General features: G+C 54.1%; 7 protein-coding genes across 7 annotated transcripts; 4 read left to right on the forward strand and 3 right to left on the reverse strand.

Moving 5' to 3' along the window:
• Nucleotides 1-93: 93 nt before the first annotated feature.
• On the forward strand, nucleotides 94-1,574 carry UBC12 (NEDD8-conjugating protein ubc12; the record flags this gene model as incomplete). Its single annotated transcript, XM_062875834.1, is given in 4 exon segments — nucleotides 94-255; nucleotides 273-878; nucleotides 955-1,060; nucleotides 1,132-1,574. The coding sequence occupies 3 exon segments, from the start codon at nucleotides 858-860 to the stop codon at nucleotides 1,572-1,574; spliced, it is 570 nt and encodes a 189-aa protein (XP_062734365.1). The 5' UTR covers nucleotides 94-255; nucleotides 273-857.
• Nucleotides 1,575-2,566: 992 nt separating this feature from the next.
• Nucleotides 2,567-4,979, forward strand: ILV5 (Bifunctional acetohydroxyacid reductoisomerase; the record flags this gene model as incomplete). The annotated part of the gene is made up of 4 exons (XM_062875835.1): nucleotides 2,567-2,803; nucleotides 2,909-3,187; nucleotides 3,253-4,321; nucleotides 4,371-4,979. 3 exons carry the CDS (start codon nucleotides 2,567-2,569, stop codon nucleotides 3,946-3,948), a joined length of 1,212 nt encoding a protein of 403 aa, XP_062734366.1. The 3' UTR covers nucleotides 3,949-4,321; nucleotides 4,371-4,979.
• QC761_201060 (uncharacterized protein) lies at nucleotides 4,510-6,509 on the reverse strand. Its single transcript, XM_062875836.1, has 3 exons — nucleotides 6,434-6,509; nucleotides 5,334-6,247; nucleotides 4,510-5,279 (listed from the first exon to the last, which is right to left on the reverse strand). Exons 2-3 carry the CDS (start codon nucleotides 5,650-5,652, stop codon nucleotides 4,519-4,521), a joined length of 1,080 nt encoding a protein of 359 aa, XP_062734367.1. The 5' UTR covers nucleotides 5,653-6,247; nucleotides 6,434-6,509; the 3' UTR covers nucleotides 4,510-4,518.
• On the forward strand, nucleotides 5,971-8,332 carry QC761_201070 (uncharacterized protein). The gene is made up of 2 exons (XM_062875837.1): nucleotides 5,971-7,189; nucleotides 7,252-8,332. The coding sequence occupies exons 1-2, from the start codon at nucleotides 6,738-6,740 to the stop codon at nucleotides 8,231-8,233; spliced, it is 1,434 nt and encodes a 477-aa protein (XP_062734368.1). The 5' UTR covers nucleotides 5,971-6,737; the 3' UTR covers nucleotides 8,234-8,332.
• Nucleotides 8,253-10,136, reverse strand: QC761_201080 (uncharacterized protein). The gene is made up of 2 exons (XM_062875838.1): nucleotides 9,114-10,136; nucleotides 8,253-9,036 (listed from the first exon to the last, which is right to left on the reverse strand). The coding sequence occupies exons 1-2, from the start codon at nucleotides 9,658-9,660 to the stop codon at nucleotides 8,459-8,461; spliced, it is 1,125 nt and encodes a 374-aa protein (XP_062734369.1). The 5' UTR covers nucleotides 9,661-10,136; the 3' UTR covers nucleotides 8,253-8,458.
• A 243-nt stretch (nucleotides 10,137-10,379) lies between these two features.
• Nucleotides 10,380-12,419, reverse strand: QC761_201090 (uncharacterized protein; the record flags this gene model as incomplete). The annotated part of the gene is made up of 1 exon (XM_062875839.1): nucleotides 10,380-12,419. The coding sequence occupies one exon, from the start codon at nucleotides 12,417-12,419 to the stop codon at nucleotides 10,380-10,382; it is 2,040 nt and encodes a 679-aa protein (XP_062734370.1).
• A 453-nt stretch (nucleotides 12,420-12,872) lies between these two features.
• On the forward strand, nucleotides 12,873-19,961 carry QC761_201100 (uncharacterized protein). Its single transcript, XM_062875840.1, has 5 exons — nucleotides 12,873-12,969; nucleotides 13,024-14,806; nucleotides 14,990-18,499; nucleotides 18,553-18,721; nucleotides 18,886-19,961. Exons 2-5 carry the CDS (start codon nucleotides 14,354-14,356, stop codon nucleotides 19,596-19,598), a joined length of 4,845 nt encoding a protein of 1,614 aa, XP_062734371.1. The 5' UTR covers nucleotides 12,873-12,969; nucleotides 13,024-14,353; the 3' UTR covers nucleotides 19,599-19,961.
• Nucleotides 19,962-21,470: the final 1,509 nt, after the last annotated feature.

Raw genomic sequence — 21,470 nt, forward strand, 5'->3', positions numbered from 1 at the left:
CGACTGCCTACAGATACGTCATACCATGGCTACGGCTCCGGTGTTGCGAGTACCGGACGTTGACATTGAATATCAACTCCGATATGCCTTCAGCTCCGATTCTGTCCCTTCAGGGATCGGCAGTTGATGACTCCGCCTCTCAGCTCACCAGGTTCCTCTTCACCGATGTTCGGTGATGGGCAGCTGTGACTGACCGAAAGCGCTCTCCGAGGTGTGAGTGAGGTGGGACCCCACATTGGGACCAACCCCACATTGGGACCAACCCCATATTGTTAACGGAGGTCGGTCGGGGAGCCTAAAGAGTGCCCAAAGGGAAGGAACGGTTGTGGGTGTCTTTCAGGTTAATCTGATGGGAGGGAGAGGATAGAGCTAGGCAGCAGGGGTATAGCTAAGCAATTAACTGTTGGGAGCAAAAATGTTGCCGCCTCCCTCCCTCGTAGTGGTTTGAGGAGAGGATAGGAAGAAAAGAACCCCCACCTTTTTCTTCCATCCTGATTACGAAGGCGGTAAGGTTGGGGGCAAGGCGGTGGGTGATCCGTGTGCCTGGGACCTTGGGTTTCTGCCCCTCCATTTGCCAACGGAGCAAGGTAGGTTCCTGGCCAACCTAAAACCTATTACCCGTAGAAAGTAACAAAAAGTTGTCTTAACACTTATTTACCTACCTGAAGTTGCTTTTCTGCCTGCGCGGCCTGCTGCTGCCGGAGTTTATTCAATCTGCGCAAAAGTGATAACGAAAATTAAGCCGACTGTTAACGCGAAGGACGGACACGAAGCACGCGACCTACGCCCGTTGCCCCCCACCTTTCCGAACCGAGGCCAGAGACACTTAGAGAGAGAGGGCAAGAAGAGTAGTCAAGATGTTGAAGATATGGTCGATGGTATGTCGCATGCATGGGCTGGGGGGAGAGAGTGGGGAAGGGTTCGATGCTGATGATGGTGTGAAACCTCGAACAGAAAAAGGAGCAGCAAAAGGCTGAGAACTCCGATGGTGCTGCCGCTGGTGCTGCTGGAGGGCCAAAGAAGAAGAAGGTTACTGCGGCGCAATTGCGTGTGCAGAAGGGTATGTGTTTCTCTTCCTCGACCACGACCAGCAAAAGATACTGACCTCTTTTTGTCTGTTGTGTTCTCCAGACCTCAGCGAACTCTCCCTCGGCACAACGATGCGAACCGACTTCCCCGACCCGGACAACATCCTCTCGTTTATTCTGTATATCGAGCCCGACGAGGGCATGTACAAGGGCGGCCGGTTCTCCTTCACGTTCAACATCACGCCCAACTTTCCGCATGAGCCCCCCAAGGTGCAGTGCCGGGAGAAGATTTACCACCCCAACATTGACCTGGAGGGGAAGGTGTGCTTGAATATTCTGAGGGAGGACTGGAAGCCAGTGCTGAACTTGAATGCGGTGATTGTGGGGTTGCAGTTTTTGTTTTTGGAGCCGAACGCGAGCGACCCGTTGAATAAGGAGGCGGCGGAGGATTTGAGGAGTAATAGGGAGGGGTTCAAGAGGAATGTAAGGTGCGCGATGATGGGGGGGAGTGTGAAGGGGGAGGGGTTTGATAGGGTTGCTATTTGAGGGGTGGCCCGACCTGGTGAGGGAGAAGAGCAGGGGAATACATGACACAGTGGGGGAGCAGAAGTAGGAGAGCAGAAGTAAGGGAGGAGAAGGAGGATATACCTACTACCTGGGCCTGGGGAAGCGAAACTACAGCACGCTGGTGAGAAGAGAAGCGGGTTAGATGATTATATGTCTACAGACTGGTGGAATGTTGCTTTGTTTTTAGTGTTCTGGGGGTTTGTTTTCTTGAGAACATGTATATCGCCGTCGGCTTCTACATATCCATGGCATAGGCATGATGTTAGATACACATGATGTTGCTTTCTTCATGGGAATCACAATCTGATACGGGAGGTGAGCGCCGATGGCATTCCGGTCCCAATTTAGAGTCACCGAATATCCCCACAGCGCCAAGTCTGGACAGGAACCACGCTCTCGGCTCCCGGCTCTGTCGCTAAGCGGAGGCCGGCCGGTCCAGGAGAGCCCGGAGCTGGTACGGAGTCGGGTGAGTCAATCAACGGCGGCCACATCGGACAGGTCTGGGTCGACAGCGCGCTGAGTGCTGGCACGGCCGTTGTCACTCTCACCTTGGAGTTGCCACGAAGTGCTGCCCCCAAGCAAATGCCCCGCACCCGCCCGCACTCGCACTGGCAAGCTAACTGAGCCTGGATCCAAGCTTGAGAAGCGGTGGACCCTCTGGCCTGCCCCTGCCGCCCCGGATTCACCCTGGCCAATCAGATCGGGGCCATAACCCACCCTCAAGCACGCCAGTCCCCCCGAAGTCGGTCTGGACGGCCGCTGGCAGGGCAGCAGGGAGACCGAAAATAAAAAACTCTGACTCGCAGCTCCGGTGACTGTGTGTTTGCCAGGTGGACGTTTCGACGGTGAACCTCCTACATAATCAACAGCTCTCCCCTCTCTCTCCCCAAGCTTCGGAACTTGGAACCTTCTTTTTTTCCAAACCCAATCCCCACTCCCCTCCTCAACCACCAGACCAGACCAGAGTCAACATGTCTGCCGCCAGAAACCTCCAAAAGGCCCTGCGCCCTCTGGCTCGCCAGGTGGCCTCCCCCGCCGTCCAGAGACGCACCTTCGTTGCCGCCGCCGGTGCTGTCCGCGCTGCTGCCGTCTCCCGCGCCGCTGCCCCCGTTGCTAAGCAGCAGACCCGCGGTGTCAAGACCATCGACTTTGCCGGTCACAAGGAGGATGTCTACGAGCGTGCCGACTGGCCCGTTGAGAAGCTCCAGGTATGTTTTAATCCGACTCTTTTCGACCAATTGGGACTCAACTGGGTCCTGATTGGTCCTTTTTAGAGAGGCATTTATAGCTAACTTGAGTGACCACTCCCACAGGACTACTTCAAGAACGACACTCTCGCTCTCATCGGCTACGGCTCCCAGGGTCACGGCCAGGGTCTTAACCTCCGTGACAACGGCATCAACGTCATCATTGGTGTCCGCAAGGATGGCAAGTCGTGGAAGGATGCCATTCAGGACGGCTGGGTTCCCGGCAAGAACCTCTTCGAGGTCGACGAGGCCATCTCCAAGGGTACCATCATCATGAACCTGCTCTCGGATGCCGCTCAATCCGAGACCTGGCCTCACATCAAGCCCCAGATCACCAAGGGCAAGGTAAGCTCATCCCTGTTTTGTGGGCTCCGTGGAGAACAACGTCATGCTGACATAGCTGCCCTTAGACCCTCTACTTCTCCCACGGTTTCTCCCCCGTGTTCAAAGATCTCACCAAGGTCGAGGTCCCCACTGACGTCGACGTCATCCTCTGCGCCCCCAAGGGTTCCGGCCGCACCGTCCGCTCCCTTTTCAAGGAGGGCCGTGGCATCAACTCCTCCTTCGCCGTCTACCAGGATGTGACCGGCAAGGCCAAGGAGAAGGCCATCGCCATGGGTGTTGCCATTGGCTCCGGCTACCTCTACGAGACCACCTTCGAGAAGGAGGTCTACTCTGACCTCTACGGTGAGCGCGGCTGCCTCATGGGTGGTATCCACGGCATGTTCCTCGCCCAGTACGAGGTTCTCCGTGAGCGCGGCCACTCCCCCAGCGAGGCTTTCAACGAGACCGTTGAGGAGGCTACCCAGTCCCTCTACCCCCTCATTGGTGCCTACGGCATGGACTGGATGTTCGACGCCTGCTCCACCACCGCCCGCCGCGGTGCCATTGACTGGACTCCCAAGTTCAAGGACGCCCTCAAGCCCGTCTTCAACAACCTCTACGACTCGGTCAAGGACGGCTCCGAGACCAAGCGCTCCCTCGAGTACAACTCCCAGCCCGACTACCGTGAGAAGTACGAGAAGGAGCTCGAGGAGATCCGCAACCTCGAGATCTGGCGCGCCGGCAAGGCCGTCCGTGCCCTCCGCCCCGAGAACACCAAGTAAGGTGTTTGAAGGAGTGTTGTGGTGTTGATGGTGGTGGTGGTGGGTTGATTGGTTTCTGGTCCAGGAAAACAAAAACAGTTTATGATACTCTGGTCATGGGATTGGGAGCAGAAAAAGGTTCACGGAAAATGGACTTGTGTGCCCAAACACTAGGGGATACGGGATATACCTCGGGCAAATGGGGATCAAAAAGCCTTGATTCGTTTTGCGGCCATTGCGATGTTTTTTCATTTTTCTCAAGTTTTTCTTTCAGTTAATGGGTGGTTCTTGTACATATATACCTGATGAATGCATTTCGGAGTTGACATGGAGAGAACTTTTGTTTCAAGGTTTATGTGTGCTTTATGTGAGGTGATGTGGTTGGATGTGTAGGGTAAGTGATCTTGTTTTCTATTGGTTGGTCGTGGCTAACATGGAGATAGATCCACCTCGGAACGTCGATTGAATATCGAGCGTTGTCAAGTTAAGCAGCAATCAAGTCAACTTGGTGAAGTAAATCATTATGGAAATTTGGTGGTGTTTACAGCAGTGATTTCTATCTTTTGGTTTCAGACTCCTCTAGTCCAACATTTACTGGTCCTTGAACAGCTCCCCCAATGCAGCCAAACTCACATTTCCACCACTAAATACCACCCCCAGATCCCACCCCTCCTCTCCCCCTTCCTGCTCAACCATTTTCCTAAAATCCTCGTTATACAGCGCAACTGCTAAGCCGACCACAGCAGAGGGCTCAACCACCACCTTGAGGCGCTCATACACCAGCCTCATGGCCGCCCTGATCTGGTCCTCGGTGACGGAGTACATCCCGTCGACCAACCTCCTTTCATAAATGATACTCCAGGGTATCTTGCCCACCGGCGTCCTCAGCCCATCACCAATGGTCAGCGACTTGACGGCCTCGACTCTCTTACCAGAGTAATATCCCCTCTTGCCGTCGTCTGCCCCCTCAAAGGAGGGCTCAGCACCAAAGACTTTTGTCTCGCTCTCGGAGCAGGCGAGGGCGGTGCCGGAGAGGAGACCGCCGCCTCCGCATGGGGTGATGATTGCGTTTAGGGGGGTGGGAACTTGGGATAGGAGCTCGAGGGCGGCGGTTCCCTGGCCGGCGATGATATGAGGGTGGTCGTAGGGGGGGATGAGGGCTGCGCCGGTGGAGGATATGATTTTCTGGGCGGCGGCTTCGCGCTCTGGGGCTGTGGGGCCGGAGAAGGTGATTTGGGCGGAGTAGGAGAGGGTGGCGGCTATTTTGGAGGGGGTGGAGATTGTGGGCATGACGATGTAGGCTGGGATGGAGGAGGTTTTGGCGGCTAGAGAGAGGGCTTGGGCGTGGTTGCCTGGGGGGAGGGTTAGGTAAGTGATGGGGTGAGGGCGGGGGTTAGTGTAAATACCTGATGAGTGAGTTACCACACCGCGGGAGGGGTCAAAGTCGGGGGATTGCTTTAGGCGTTCGATGGCGTGGAAAGCACCGCGGGCCTTGAAGGCGCCGATGCGTTGGAAGTTTTCGCATTTGAAATGGATGCGGAGGATGGGGTTGGAGGGGTTTTGGCCGGACCACTCTGTGTTGGAGAGGGATTCGGGGGTTTGGGGGGTGGAGGCGAGGGTGTTGATGTAAGTTGAGGTGAGGACGGGGGTCTGGTGGATGAAGGGTTTGATGAGTTTGTGAGCTTCTTGGACGGAGGCCAAGGTGAGGGTTTCGGGGGAAGACATTGTGATGGTGTGTTTGAACCCGGGCCGGGAGTGGATCGGGGTTCGGATCCGGATCGCGGGGTAGTTTTGGTGTAAAGTGTAAGTTGACAGCACACACGACTGGTGATTAGCAAGTTTTATGTGCAATGAGTTTGGTATGGCAGTGAGACGTTCAAATTGAGTTTTAAAGGTAAAGAATCCTAGCCCATGACAGCTCCACCTGTCTTAGCCCTGCTGTTGACATTTGACATTCTCGCCTTCCTAATCGAGGTTGACATGGCGGGCTGGCCGGGTGAGGGGTTGATTAGCTGAGAAGTTGCTATGGCCCGATAACGGAGCACCGCAACGGTCCGAACCGGTCAGAGGAAGCGTTTTCACCGTCAAAGCCCGTTAAGAGCACCCCGACCACGGGAGATAACGGCCGGAATTTCTCCGGCCGTTTCGATCGGGCGTCTTGGGGAAAAAAATGGGGAGGGAGGCCGGCTGAGGCCGGTTATGGCCGGAGATGGGTGGAACTCGTTTGTTGCTGTTACATAGCTAGTGCATAGTCGACACCACTGCATGGGTTGCTTTCTTCGACTTCATTTGGATGCAAGGGTGACGACAGGAGTATAGGGTGAGTTTCTCTTATCTTTTCGGCTGGTCATGGTGAGGGTGCATGAACTGTATTTTGGTGTGTTTGGACTGACTTGCACGACAATAGGCGTGCACCAGTGACGTTGAGGTTAGGGTTGGTGCTGGTGGTTATCTTGCTTGATATTGTGAGCTTAGGAACATACAATATACTGATCCGAACCATTATTTTTTTGTCGAGATCCCGCTGCCAGACACGATGGCCAGGCCAGCAAGGTGACAGTCTCGTGGTCTCTTCATGGCTTTTCATGACAAAGAGAAATCAGTCTGTCGGATATCAACCATCCGGGGGAGTTGCTAGTTCGCGTAGACGGTCAAGATGCGACCAGGGCGAGGCCGGAATAGATTCCGGCCATGGTGTATATAGGCGAGCAAGTTGGCCAGTCTTAAGGACCAAATCAACAGCTTCAATCTCAACTTCAAACATCTTCTCGACACTTCGAACCCTCATAGATTCGTGACCTCGAGACACAATGGGTTCCCTATCCAACCCCGTCACCCCCTTCAACGTCCTCACAGACGCCAAACCAGACGACACCTCCCTCCCAGCCTTCATGGTGTCCACCACCCGCGGCTTCCTCCCCCGTGTCGACCCCATCGTCACTCTACCCCCCGAGTTTGACCCCCTGGAGTCGATCCTTCAGCGTATGCCCGTCAAGACGGCCTCCGGTGAGCCTGGCCTCCTAGCCGAGGGCAAGCTGGGCAATGTCGTCCTATCCGAGCTCCCAGACTTGACCTCCCACATCGACAAGTATGCCCCCAACCTCCCCTTGATGAACGCCCTGTATCGAGACTACTCCTTCCTCTTGTCCGCCTTCCTCCTCGAACCCTGCCACCTCCGCTTCATCAAAGGCGAACCTTACGGCCTAGCCCGTGATGTCCTCCCAGCCAACATTGCCCGCCCAATCAAGCGCTGTGCCGAATTGTATGACACCCCCAATCCCCCTTCCCTCTTATCACTGTTGCTAACCCTCCTGCCACAAAAAGAACAGGCTTCAAACCCTTCATGGAATACGCCGGCTCCTACGCCCTCTACAACTACCGCCTCGCCAACCCCCCCTCTGGCCTCTCCTACCCCAACCTCCGCCTCATACGCGCGTTCGAGCACGGGCTCGACCCCTCCTCCTCCGAGGCAGGCTTCGTGCTCGTGCACATCGCCATGGTCTCCCACTCCCCTCTGCTAGTCTCAGGTTGTGTCAACGCTCTATCGTCCGCTACCTCCCGCGACAGGAGCAGGTTCAACACCGCCCTTGGGGAGGAGATGTTGACCGCGTTGCGCAACATCAACAGGTCGATGGAGACGATGTGGCAAAAGTCCAAACCGGGGAGTTACACCTCGTTTCGGACCTTCATCTTTGGGATCACCTCGCAGAGCATGTTTCCCGACGGGGTGCTGTACGAGGGGATAGAGGAGTACAAAGGGGAGAGACAGAGTTTCAGGGGGGAGTCGGGGGCGAACGATAGTATGATTCCACTGATGGATAGTTTGTTGAGTATTCCGATGCCGGAGACGCCGTTGACGGAGATATTGAAGGATTTTAGGCAGTACAGGCCGTCGAATCACCGGGATTTTATCAAGTATGTAGCTGAGAGGCAGGATGAGTTAGGTATCAAGCGATGGGCTTTGGGCGGGGAGGAGGAGGAGGAGGAGGGGAGGGAGACAAGGAGGCTTTGGTTGAGGCTGTTGGATCAGGTGAGGGAGTTTAGGTGGCGGCATTGGTGTTTTGCTAGGGAGTATATCCTCAAGCAGACTTCGCATCCTACTGCAACGGGGGGGAGTCCGATTGTGACTTGGTTGCCTAATCAGTTGGGTGCTGTGTTGGCTGAGATGGAGAAGATTTATGGGGAGGGTGGTGGGAGGGGGAAGCTGGGGGAGGAGATCGAGGGGATTATGGACTTGGTGGGGAGGCAGAGGGAGATGTTGGAGAAGGAGGTGAAGAAGTTTTGCGAGGAGAGGGGTGTTAACTAGGTAGATATGTGGCTCGGTATGGCGTTTGTGAGTAAATAATGCAAAATCGAGATTTGTCTCCCCTTAACCAATGCTATGCTTTCTACTTCTCTCTTTCTACAAATCGCAAACAGTTCCAACGCCAACTCCATTAATACCTTCTACTCATACCACCCATACCATTACATTATCATGACCCATTCCTGTCAGTTTAAACCCAGATCCCCCCCCCAACCTTCCCCCAATTCAAAAAGCCATAACCATCCCAGCCACCCCAACCAAAGCTCCCACAAACCCCCCCTCATACCTCACAGCAGCCCCCGTCCCCGGCAAAGCCTTCGCAACCCCAGCCGTCTCCCCCGCTCTCACAAGCGTACAGCTCGCCGTCCCACAGCCATACCCATCAGGACAGCACCCTTCACTTTCATCCCTCTCATTGCACATGAACCACCCATTAGCACACTCATCCCCCATCACAGGCGGCGCACCAGTCGGCATCGGCACCGCAATCGTCACCCCATTGCCATCAACCACCGTCGTCGAGGAAGTCAAAGGCGGGCAATCAGTATCGGCGCAATCCCGACCTATCTGACAACACCCCCCCTCGTTATTCGCACGAGCAAGACAAGCATAATACCCCGTGGGACAAAATCCCGGTTCACCCGTTGTAGACGTCTCCGGGGCGTCATCAGACGTAGTTGTCGATGACTGGGGCCGAGTTGACGTCGTTTCCGGAGTAGAACTCGACTCTGAAGTAGTTGTTGTTGTTGCCTCCAGCGGAGCCGAGGTCGTGGTTGTAGTTGGGACGGGAACAGGAGTGGACACTATCCCCTCCTTGACACCTATAGTTTCATATCAGTCAACCATCCCACCAAAAATACATGTCAAGATGGGCACCTACAACCTAACCCGCCGCAAACCCACCCCTTCAAACAACACCCTCCCCCAACCTCACTCGGGCACCCAACCCCCCCCTCCCCGCAACTCGTCACGCCCCCCGTGCACTGGGTGTTATCCGGGCAGCAACCCACCGGCCCCAACCCAGTATCCGGGATTTTGATGCATGTCGACCCTTCGTAGCAGCAGGTGTTGGGGTAGCCGATGTTGCTGCATGATAGAGTGTCTGTCGGACAGGACCACTGTCTTGTGCTTACTCCCAGCACCCCTCGTCGTTGTGGGTTGGGGGATGCGGGTGGAGGGAGGTTGTAGACTGCGCGGAGGGGGGCGGAGAAGGAGGTTCCATCTCTCGGGAGGAGGACCGCAGCAGAAGAGTTGGAAGGGGATGTATGAGAGGGGTCGAAGGCGCAAAAGTGGGAGTGGAATTTGAGGGAGGGGTTGTTGGGGGGCATTTTTCGGATGGCGGTTGGTTGTTGGAGGGGGGTTTGTTGTTCGGCGAGGGAGAGGTGGGCGGATATTAAGGCCCAGAGCGGGAGGGGGAGGGGGCGCATTGCGGTGGTGGTGGTGGTGGTGGTGGTGAGTGAGGTTGTCTGATCTGGGGAGGAAGCGGTGTTGCGAATTGAATTGAATTGCGGTGTAGCGTCGGGTGCACAAGAGGGGTTGGCGACGCGCGGGCACAGCGGGGGTAATTTAACAGATAAAAATGTGTCAACAATAAATCATGCAAGAACCTCAACCCTGGAAGAGCCGTCTGTATCACCAAAGGAGGCGTGGTCGTGATTGTAAATGTTCAGCTGTCGCAAGTCGTATGCGCAAACAGCTATGTTGACATTCTGTGGGTCCGGCTCTTTGGTCGAGAACACCGCGACAACGCAACGGTCAGGGGAGGGGAGCGGGCGCTGTTTATCGTTGCTTGGCGTACACGTTGGCTGGAGCTAAACTGTGAGAAGGGGTCAATGATGTCTGGACAGACAACCAGATGAAAGTCAGTGAGTGGATCTCCTGTAAGATCTGAGCCAAAAATGAAAAATAGAAAACAGGGTGAACAACAACATCAACAACTGGAAAAGCTCAGTAACACAAACTCTCGGGAACCCCCTGCATCACCCCACCCAACCATCGGAACCCCCCACGTCCAATCATCCCAACTCGGCAGTTTGTTTACATGTCCCCTGAATTGCTTCAACGTTTGTACATTTTAGATTGAGGGTATCTACCACAGGTGCACATTCATAGTCTTACACAACATCTCCCCCCTTATCCAAACTTTTCAAATCTCAAACAGCGTCTCCTTCGTGACCTCCTCACCATCCTCCTCCGCTGCCTCCTTCAACACAGCCTTCTGCATCCCCTTCAAAAACGAGGCACACAGCAACGCCCCCGCCACATTGACATTCAAACTATCCACCACGCTCTGCCCCGCCATGGAAGGGATATTCAACTCGTAATCCGCCTTCTTGACCACCAGCCTGTCCAACCCCTCACCTTCACTCCCCAGCAACAAAACACACGGCGTTCTCTTCAACGGGTCCGTCTCCTCAATATCAAACAAATCAACCTGTCTTCTTTGTCTTGTAGCACCCGGCTCCTGCGCAACAGCAGCATAAACCTCCCAGCCGTTCGCCCTCGAAGCATTGAGGAACTCGGGCAGAGAATTAATCCCAAAAATGGTCACCTCCTCCGCCGCACCAGCCGATGCCTTCAACGCGACAGGCGTGATTTTTGTCCCACCATAGTTTGTAATCGCCACAGCAGCCGCGCCAAAGAACCCGACACTGCGCAGAATAGCACCTAGGTTGACAGGGTCAAGAATTCTGTCAAGCACGACAACCAAAGGTTTGTGCGTAGCGCTCTTGCGCCAGTAGACAAAGTCATTCGTGCCATTGATAGCAACGTCCTCAGCCGACTGATGGCCCAACTCGACCGAAAACCCAGGCTTAGCCGCGTACTCAGCCGGATCCTCAGGAATGGCGCCCAAGGCCACGATCGGTGGCTGAGGGAGAGCAGACGCTTCAAGAACAAACCCGTTGTGGGGACGGGAAGAAGACATCTTGCTCATGAGACGCATCCCATACTTCCCGGAGACGACCTCGACAGGGACGTTCTTTTGCTTGGCAAGGGTGCGGATGACTTTCTCGGCTTTGATGTCATCTGCGTTCTGGGACTCGCGGACGTCGTCGCCTTGTTGGATGTAGAGCTTGTAGAGCTTGCGGCGGCCGGAGCGGAGGGCGGCTTCGACGGAGGAGGAGCCGTAGAGGAACTGGGAGGCGGCGGTGGTGTAGGTAATGCCGATGGGCTCGGGGCGCTCGTAGGCATCACTGTCGTGGAAGGGTTTGTCCTTGTATTCTCTTGGGGGGCGATCGTTGAAGTCTCTCGGGGCGCGGTCCTTGAACTCTCTTGGAGGTCTATCGCCGAAGTCTCTTGGGGGTCTGTCCCCAAAATCTCTGGAGGAGCGCTCTTTGAACTCTCTTGGAGGCCTGTCACCAAAGTTCCTGGGGGTTCTGTCCCCAAAAGTTCTGGAGGAGCGCTCTTTGAACTCTCTTGGAGGAAAGACCCTCTGAGGCACATCGCCGAAGCTTCTCGATGGCCTGTTACCGTTACGAGGCGGCCTGTCACCAAAACTCTTGCCCCGTCTATCCCCGTCACGACTCCCCCTGTCAAACTTTCTGTCCCTCGACCCGAAGCTCCTTTCTTCCCGGTCACGAGAAGGAGCAGTCTTAGCATAACCCCCAAAAGGCCTCTCTCTCCCCTTGTTCGACCTCTTATCCTGCCCCCAAGGATTCATACCCTCCTCCCCCCTCATCATAGAAGCAAAACCCCTAGAATCCAAAGGCTTTGATGCCGAAGACCTCTCCCTATCCCGGCGAGAAGGACGGACATCCCTCCCTCTCTCACCCCTTGAATTGGTAAAAGCATCACCGTCGGCAGAACCCATCCCCATTTCCCTTTTCAGCTGTTTGACCTCTTCGGCCAATTGTCCAGTCTTGAACTTGTAGACCAAACTTTTCTTGCCATGGCTGTCCTCGGGGTCAAAGAAGCGGGCTTGCTTGGACTTGGGTCTGGCCTTGTCTGGGTACTCGGTGATGTCCTTTCTTCCCTTGCGGATCTTGTAGTCGGGGCGTTGGGCTTTGAGTTCATCCCGGAGCTTTTGACGCTCGGCGTAGGTGTGGCCGTCATTTTTGAACTTGCCGGATTGAAGGGTGTTTGAGACGGAGAAGGCCCTTGAGGAAGGGGTGATGAGTGAGATGATCGAGGGAGATGAGGTGGTTATTGACGGTCTGGTGGCACGGTAGGCCAGTTGGAGAGCCATGACGGCTCGGGAAAGTGTGAAGAAGTGAAACTGAATGTATGTATGTTTGCTGAGTGAAGCCTCACTTTTTAAGTCTCAAGGATGCCAAGAGATGTGTACAAGAGAGATGCACTTGAGGTGTCTTGTGTGTTTAAATGCGAAGAAAAGGGTTACAAGCCTCAACCTGAACGACGATATAAAATGTACAAACGCACAAGACGAACTCAGCCCCCAAAATGAGAGAAAATGAATGCTTTTGAGACTTTGTTTGCTCCTTCCTCGAAGAAAATCCAGGCCTTCAGATGCAGAAAAAGTCGGGAAGGTGCCAAGCCCAGGAGCCAGCGGCCCCACCACAGCTGCCGAGCAGCCAACCAAAGTATTGAGGACATTATATTTCAATTTAATCCCTGCAAAGCCTTAATCCATTTAAGCAAACGCGTGTTTTTGGTCCGTCGCGTGAAAGGCGGCGCCCCTCCACTTCCCATGCTTTAAGACTGACTCTCTGTTAACCATAACCCCCCTCACCCCGACTCTCAGCTTGTGCAATTTTCAGTAAACAGCTTGGGCATTGGTATGCGGCCACGGCTTTTTGTTTTCTGTCATCTCAACTGACTTGCTTCTCCAGGAGTAGCTTCCCCAAACTTACTTACATTTGGAGACCTTTCGAACTCGACATTTTGGCACAGCAAACCAGCACGCACCCCCTTCGACTTATTGTTGATGTACTGCCGACCATGGCCACCAACGATCTTTTGAGCTCAGATGATGAGCTATTTTTTGATCCCATGCCGACAGAAGAACCGACGACCTATGAGTTTCAGTCCGAACTGTCAGACGATGAGGATCCAGATCCGATTGCGGTCGACGAGATTACCCAGCCTGTTGCGCCTTCGGTACCGTCACATTTGATGCCTGCGATGACTCGTGCGAATATGGACGACTTTTTGCCCGACGACTCCATACAGTATGAGGAACCACTAGTAACGAATGGGCATGGCTATGACGGACATCGAAGCGATAGAGACGACTCGGCCGGTCCAGTCACAAGAATCGTCGACATTGAAGTAGCGTTACCGGGGATGCCGGAGGAAAAGAAGGCCGAGTTTGAGTACATTGAGGTGCCAGAGATGAAGCCAGAAACTGAGAGATACATGACAAGGAGGACACGCAATGGGGTAAGGGGTTGTGCTGGGTGATTTGCTGTTTGTGTCTGCTGTGGTGGGAGATACGATGAGCAAGACTCAAGGATGCAAGTGCGTCAACATCATGGGAGGTGCGTTGTGCTGTGTTAGGTTGTGGCGTTTGTGTAAGGAGTTGTAGTTGGCAACTCTTCCAAGTGGTCGAGTGGAAGCTGGGACGACAACCACAAGGGCCTCAGGGGTCGGGGGGTGGGTGGGGTTGCCATCAAAGTATCAAGGCTCAACATGGAGAGCAAGTTGCTCTGCCGGGATGTAATGCAATCCCGGGCTCCTGATCCAAACTCTTTTGGGTTTGTCTTTAGTATGGAGCCAGGGGTTTTTGGGGAGCTTGAGTTGTGCGGTCTTGGTGCCTACAGTATCGCTAGCCTCGCTGTTCTGGCTTCAAACATGGTCAGCATCCTCTTCCTAGCCCACATGACGACCTCCAGCTTTCGGCATCTCCCGAGCCGAAGACTTGTCTGGCTTCTTTTCTGCCTTCACCCATCGCTCCTTCTCCACCTAAGGATTTTGGCTGGGTCACACAACTACTGTCAATGACCTTCCCCTATTGATCACAATATTGCTCCTTCCCAACACACCTTCGTCTGAATCCTTAGCGCCTTTTCATTATTTGCAGGTCACACGGTTTTGTTATCCATCTATTTCTCCGTTTGGTTTGATTCGCCGTTTTCGTCTTCCCGAGAACCTCAACTTTCTCGCTGCTGCTCGCCTCCCAAGCTTCTGAAAACGCCCATTCTCGCCGGTTTGTTCCTTCCCATGGGGTCTTCCAGTCACTCCGACGGCCAGTATACTCCGCCTTTCGACGACGAGAATAGCGGGGATGACGGGGCTCTGCTCAGCCTGACTGCCGAGGCCAGCAACGGCAGGCAGTTGTCACCTGACGACTACTATATTGACGAGGTTGAGTATATTGACCCAGAGGAAGCCGACTGGAATATTCAATCAGGCAACAACCTGCCAACCAGCGACTTCGACCGCGACTATTTGAACAATTTTCACTCGGCCTACGTGGATGAGCACCAGCCAGAGCACAGAAATTTTGTTCAGTCACAGCAGATGATCATGGATCGCGTCAACCAGGAATTCGACCACGCCTACGAAGGCGATAGCGAGTATGCCTCTGATCACGCCTCTGAGTACAAGGACAGCGACTACGACTCTGACCCCATGGATATTGACCAGATTGACAGCGACGACGGCAGTGACTCTGTAAGCGCAGGCAGCCAGATTGGCGGAATTGGGCGACCAGAGTCAAGTGACTCAATCTCTGCACTGCATTCACTTATTCATTTACTTGTTGCAAAACTCTCTATTTTCCGCATTTCTCTTTTTCACTTCAATCAATGCCCATTGTTCTTTCTTGCCGGCAAATTGTTGACCCATACTTCATAGGACTATTACGATGACTCCAAAAAGCGCAAGAGAGGTTATAACCATAACTACTCTGGTGCCATTGACGATTTCGACGAGGGCTTTGACGACGATATCCCCCGCACCCGAGGTGCCCCCACCAAGCTTCCGCCTGTCAACTTTGGCAGATATCTGCGCAAGCGTGCTGAAGTCACAAGTTGCTATGGCGGTCAAGATGAGTTGCAGGAGGATGATGAGGATTCATTCATTGTCACCTCTGATATTGTGCGACCCGGCCGAAAGAAGTTGAAGCGCTTGTCTTCGAGGCTTTCTGCCAGGACCACACAGAAGACAACGTTTGTCTCTGCCTCTGCGGGTGACTCTGACATAGAATTTGAGAGCAGCCGCCGCCGTTCATCCCGCGCCAACAAGAACACCAGAAAGATGGTCGACAAGTACGCCGAGGACGACGATGACGAGGATGATGAAGCCTTCTACATCTCGGACAACAAACCTGCTGCTGCCCCCAAAGTCGCCAGTGTGAAGGAGATCTTCCAGGGCAACATTCCCACCGACTTCAAGGAAGCTCACAGGTTGACCTGCGACAGTTGTGGCTATCCTGATGACCGCAACAAGGGAACCTTTGTCTTTTGTCAAGGCTGCTCCAATGTCTATCACAAAGTCTGTCTGGGCAACCGCAGCAGCCGTGAGCAGCGTGTGACCAAGGTTGGGCCAGATTCCTTCGTCATGCAGTGCCGCTTTTGCATCGATGTTTACAAGAAGCGAGACCCGCGGGCACCCAGCCACGGCACATGCCAAACTTGCCATATCAGAGGCCCATCATGCATGCCTTTCTCGGAAAAGAGAACACCCAAGCAAGAGGAGAAGTTGCGCATCGATAATGGCGGTGTTGATCCCATCACGGAGGTCAATCCCAAGCTTATCAACAACCACAACAACGTCCTCTTTCGCTGTGCCAGGTGCCATCGAGGCTGGCACTATGAACATCTCCCCCATCCCAACCCGACTCGAGACCCGTCTTGGTCAGAGCCTCTCAATCTACGCAAGCTCAGGTTGGAAGAGTACCAGATCGATTGGATGTGCAAGGACTGTCGCGACACAGATGGGCTCAAGCCTGACAAGATTGTGGCCTGGCGCCCAGCTGATCGCAAGAGCTACATCGAAGGTCAGACTATCGCAGACTTCGACGAGGATCACATCGAGTACCTGATCAAGTGGGAGCGCCAGTCTTACAACCATTGCCAGTGGTTCCCTGGCGCTTGGGTCTATGGTATCGTCAAACACAACATGCGTGTCTCTTTCCTCAAGAGGACATTTGGAGAGGGGCTTGAGGGAGGTCCTGACAGCGAGATCAAGGCAGATTCTCTGCTCAGATGGACCGAAAAGGAGGCCATCTACAATGTCTGGGTCACGCCTGATATCATTCTCGATGTCCACGTCGCTCCGCGAACCGTCGAGGCTGAAGCAAAGTACAAGGCTCGGTCTCGCGAGGACAAGTTCCAGGAGGACTTGAGCCGGATCTTCCACGTGGTCAAAATCCTTGTGAAGTTTGAGGGCCTTGGGTACGAGGATGTTGTTTGGGACACCCCTCCGGACTCGTCAGACGGTGCTCTCTGGGAGGCGTATCAAGAGGCGTACCGGGAGTACCTCAATGGCAAGCACTTCAAACCAGAGTCCAACCGTGTCATGCGAGAGCGTCTCCAAGAATTCCGCCAACTCGATTTCGTCAGAGATATCGAACTCAAGAAGCAGCCCGAGGGCCTCAAGCGCGGCCAGCTTATGGAATATCAGATCAATGGCGTCAACTGGATGCTTCACAACTTCCGTCATGACAGGAGTGTCATTCTTGCGGATGAGATGGGTCTGGGCAAGACAGTTCAAATCGTGGCACTGCTTTACACTCTTATCATGACCAAGCCTCGCATCTGGCCGTTTCTTGTTGTGGTGCCAAATGCGACCTGCGCCAACTGGCGACGTGAGATCAAGAAATGGGCTCCTGACCTTCGAGTTGTTGCGTACTATGGCGGACGAGTGTCTCAACAGGCCGCAAAGGAGTACGAACTGTTTCCAGGCAATACTCGCGACATGAAGGCACACGTTGTCATCATGTCCTACGACTCGGTCAAGGACAGTGAAACGCGATCCCGGTTCAGCAGTGTGAAGTGGGCTGGTCTAATTGTCGACGAAGCTCAGGCTCTCAAGAATGACGAGAATTCGCTGTACAAGGCCTTGAACATGCTCAATATCCCGTTCAAGGTTCTTCTGACAGGAACGCCATTGCAAAACAACAAGAGGGAGTTATTCAACCTCCTTCAGTTCATCGACCCCAGTATGAAGGCCGAGCAGCTTGACCAAGAGTACGACCAGATCACCTCGGAAAACCTCAGGCATCTTCATGATCTGATCCGGCCGTATTTCTTGCGCCGCACAAAGGCCGACGTGCTCACCTTCCTGCCAACGATGGCTCAGATCATTGTCCCTGTTTCGATGTCGGTCTTGCAAGAGAGGCTCTGCAAGTCGATCATGGAGAAGAACCCTCAGCTCATCCGATCCATCTTTGCTCAGGGCAAACTGAAGGCCAACGAGCGTGGGTCGCTGAGCAACATCCTCATGCAACTGCGCAAGTGTCTCTGCCATCCTTTCATCTACAGCCAGGCCATCGAAGATCGCAACCTGTCTCCCGAGCTCACTCGCCGGAACTTGATTGAGGCCTCTTCCAAGCTGATGCTCTTGGAGATTATGCTGCCCAAATTGAAAGAGCGCGGCCACCGCGTCCTCATCTTCAGCCAGTTCCTTGACCAGCTGACGGTCCTCGAGGACTTTTTGATGAGTTTGAACCTCAGACACGAGCGTTTGGACGGCAGTCAGTCTAGTTTGGAGAAGCAGAAGAAGATCGACGCATACAACGCTCCAGATTCAGACATATTCTGCATGTTGTTGTCGACGCGCGCTGGTGGTGTTGGTATCAACTTGGCGACGGCCGACACCGTCATCATCCTCGACCCCGACTGGAACCCTCACCAAGATATCCAGGCTCTTTCACGCGCCCATCGTATCGGACAGCGCAAGAAGGTCTTGTGCTTCCAGCTTGTCACTATTGACTCGGCTGAGGAGAAGATTCTTCAGATCGGTCGCAAGAAAATGGCGCTCGATCATCTGCTCATCGAGACCATGGACAATCAGGACGACGCCCCCAATGACGTCGAGTCGGTCTTGAAGCACGGCGCTGAAGCTCTCTTTGGCGACAAGAAGAAGGATGCCATCAAATACGATTCGGCTGCTGTTGACAAGCTTTTAGATCGATCCATGCAGGAGGAAACCAAGACCGACGATAAGAAATCGGCCGAGTCTGCTTTTGCCCACGCCCGAGTGTGGGCCAACGATGGTCTTGCTGACGAGATGAAGGAGACCGAACAGCAGGAGATGTCGCTCAGTGTCTGGGACCAAATTCTCAAGCAGCGTGAAGAGGAGGCTCGTCGTGAGGCCGAGAAAGCTAGGGAAACTCTCGGCCGCGGTGGACGCCGTCGTGGGGTGAGTAGTTATGCTTCCAGTCTCTGGAAGTCCAGAATACTAACGAACAACAGAATGCCAACTACGCAGGTCCCCAGTTCGAGTTTGACGAGGGAGAGAAGCCAGACAGTAATCAAGGCGAAGGTGATCATGATTTCATCGCTAAAAGCGATGGTGGTGATACAAGCGACGAGGAAGTCGGCACTCCAGCCACTGGGCTATCAGCACACTTGCGCAAGTCAGGTACGAAAAGTCAACTTTCTTTAGTTCAGTCAAGAAGCAGAGCCAAAGGCAACAAAGGGGGCGCGACACCACCAGTCACGCCCAGCAAGAGGAAGACCCCGCAAAAGACCACTCAAACACGCAGTATTACTCGAACCACAAGCTCACGCAAGACAACTTCTCAGACAACGAAAGCGGCCAGGCCCAGACCCAAAGCAACGCCCAAGCCCAAGGGAAAGCAGCAGCAGCAGGAGCAGCAGCTTCCCTCGCCCCCCAAAACGGCCACGCCAAAGGCGCCGTCAATGGTGATAAACTTAAACGTTCCCAAGTCGAAGTCGCCATCTTCACGGCCCAAGGCCCCGGCACCCAACAACAAAACGGCGGTGGCGCCAGCAACAGTCGCCCAGTTAGCACAGACGTCCGGTTTAATGTCCCTGACAATGCTGCGTCCCAAAACCAAAGACGCCAGCAGCAGCAGCAGCTCAGAGCTGTCGGAGGTGTTGGGGGAGCCCCAGTAACTCAACACCAGGCAGGTGCAAGCATGACAGCCTCTCAAAGGGCGGGGAGTGACTTCTTGAACTCGATTGCGATGAGGCCTGCTGGGCAGTCTGGAGGTGGTGGGGGTGGGGGGGTGATGGTTAACCGGATTGGTGTGCCGACGGTTCCGAGCTCGACGTCGTCGTCGGTGGCGGCGGCGGCGGTGGCGCTGCCAAAGGCGGAGCAGTGCGTTGTTTGCAAGTATAGTCACCCGTGGAACTGGGAGTGCCCTGAGATGAGGAGCATGAGAAATTTGAGGGTGGCGTTGGATGAGCTGAAGCGGGATGGGAGGTTGACGGAGGAGGAGAGGAGTGGGTGGAGGGGGTTTTTGGTGGAGAAGTTGAGGTTGTTGAGGGGGTGATCTTGGGCTTGCTCATAATTTTTGAGGATTGTTGTGTGTTGTTTTCTTTTTGGAAGGGAAGTGCTAGTCAGACGGGGAGACCAAATGGTGATGGGGAGGGGCTGGCTGGTGATTCATTGCAAAAGAGAGGGGGTGCTCTGGCAGGATCTCTAAGCTCTTTCCATTCAGAAGAGAGGGATTATCTCCTTTTTCAATACTCTGCGGTTGAGTTTTCTATTGCATAGCGCGATATACCCTGGGGTTTTTCCCGGTGCCTTGAGGCATTCAGATGGAGGTGGGGAGGCGTCTGGGGTTTGCTTTTGCGCGCTACGCAGCATCATACAGAGAGATTTTTTATTTACAAAGACGGGGATTGCGTTTGTGCTTGCTACCTACCTATGTGATGTGCTCAAGAGTGACTGTTTACCTATGTTTGTGTGATATTGCCCACACTGGTTTGTTTCCATGAGAAGGGGAGGGGTGTTGGCCTTGTTCGGGTGGGCTGCTATGGGGAGGGGAGAGTTGGGGAGGGGAGAATTGGGGAGGAGAGAGTGGGAGGGGAGAGAGTTGGGGAGGAGGGTGGGCGACTTGACATGGTCCAGGCGGTTGTGGAGGGGGCGGGGGGGAAACTTCGGATGGTATGGAAGGGAAATAGCAAGGTGGCTAGATTTTAAGTGTTTTCGGATGGAAAGCGAGACGAGAGGAGGTACAGTGCGGGCATGTGATGATCGAGATTGGGATGGAAGTCAAGGGAATGAGAGAAGTCGAGACGGGGCAGTGGTTTGGTCACTGGGACACAAGATTCAAGGTCGGGTTGGGTAACATGACATCTTTGCGACGTGCTCGAGGTGGGCGAGCAAGATGCCTACCTCCTCAATGGCCAACTCCAGGTGCAAGGCACGGGGCTGGAGGGTTGGTAATATGACATCTACACTCTCGGTGAGAGCTCGGGGGAGCTCTCTGGCAAGAATGTGGGAGGGAGTGGTTGGGATGGCAGTGCTTCATGGTTAGGATCTGGGGCTGATGTCCAGAATCGCGGGAGAGGGGTAGAGGAGGAGTTACAGCCAGACCAAACTGGAGGAAGGGCGATCGACAGTCTAGATCTGAGGGGGGTGTCGGACCGATGATGTGAGTGGTGTGCGGGTAGATGGGGGGGTTTCCCAAAGCACACTGCGCCTCCGTGTGGAGGTCGCTTTTGGGTCTGGCAGGTTTGTTTCAGATGATAGCTTACTTTGTTAGATTTGGGTTTTGAGGGTGGCAAGGCTGGTGAGATGAGATGCCGCCTTTATGCCGGCTGAGAGGTGGTCGAGGGTTTCAGGAAGAGGGGTGGGTTGTTCGTTACCGGTCTGTCGGGAAAGGAATGACTCGCGGTCGGAGGGGGAATAGGGAGGTTGGGATGCGAGTTGCAGGGGAAAACCGGAGAGAAACGGAGTTGTAGAACGATGAGATTGGTGGTGCGCTAGCTACACACGATGGACTCAATGGGTTGGTGGTATGTACCTAGTTTATTGCTAGAATGGGAATGGATGGTGAGGGTTGTGGCTGGCATTGGTGTTGACGTTGACATTTGACAGCTGACGGGTTGATGTGCGTAGAGGCCCGTTGAATGGACTGAGCTGAGCCTCTTCTAGAAATAGGGACATGAGAAAAAGGTTTGGTATTTTCTGTGTTTTAGAGCTGCCCAAAGGCTTTGTTTATTTATTGGTTTTGGAGATCTGTTGTAAGTGGCAGGATGTTTAGAGGTTGACATGGCTCCATTGGGATACCCACCAACTTTGACACTGGACGTAAACAACCCTTTCTGGATGGTGTGCAACCTTTGGAGATTTGGAAGTATATAGGGCAAAGATGAGATGTTGGGATCAACTGTCAGTACTTGCCATCCGATGTCTT

The sequence above is a fragment of the Podospora bellae-mahoneyi genome, chromosome 2, assembly GCF_035222275.1.
Source record: "Podospora bellae-mahoneyi strain CBS 112042 chromosome 2, whole genome shotgun sequence".
Classification (NCBI taxonomy): Eukaryota; Fungi; Ascomycota; class Sordariomycetes; order Sordariales; family Podosporaceae; genus Podospora; species Podospora bellae-mahoneyi.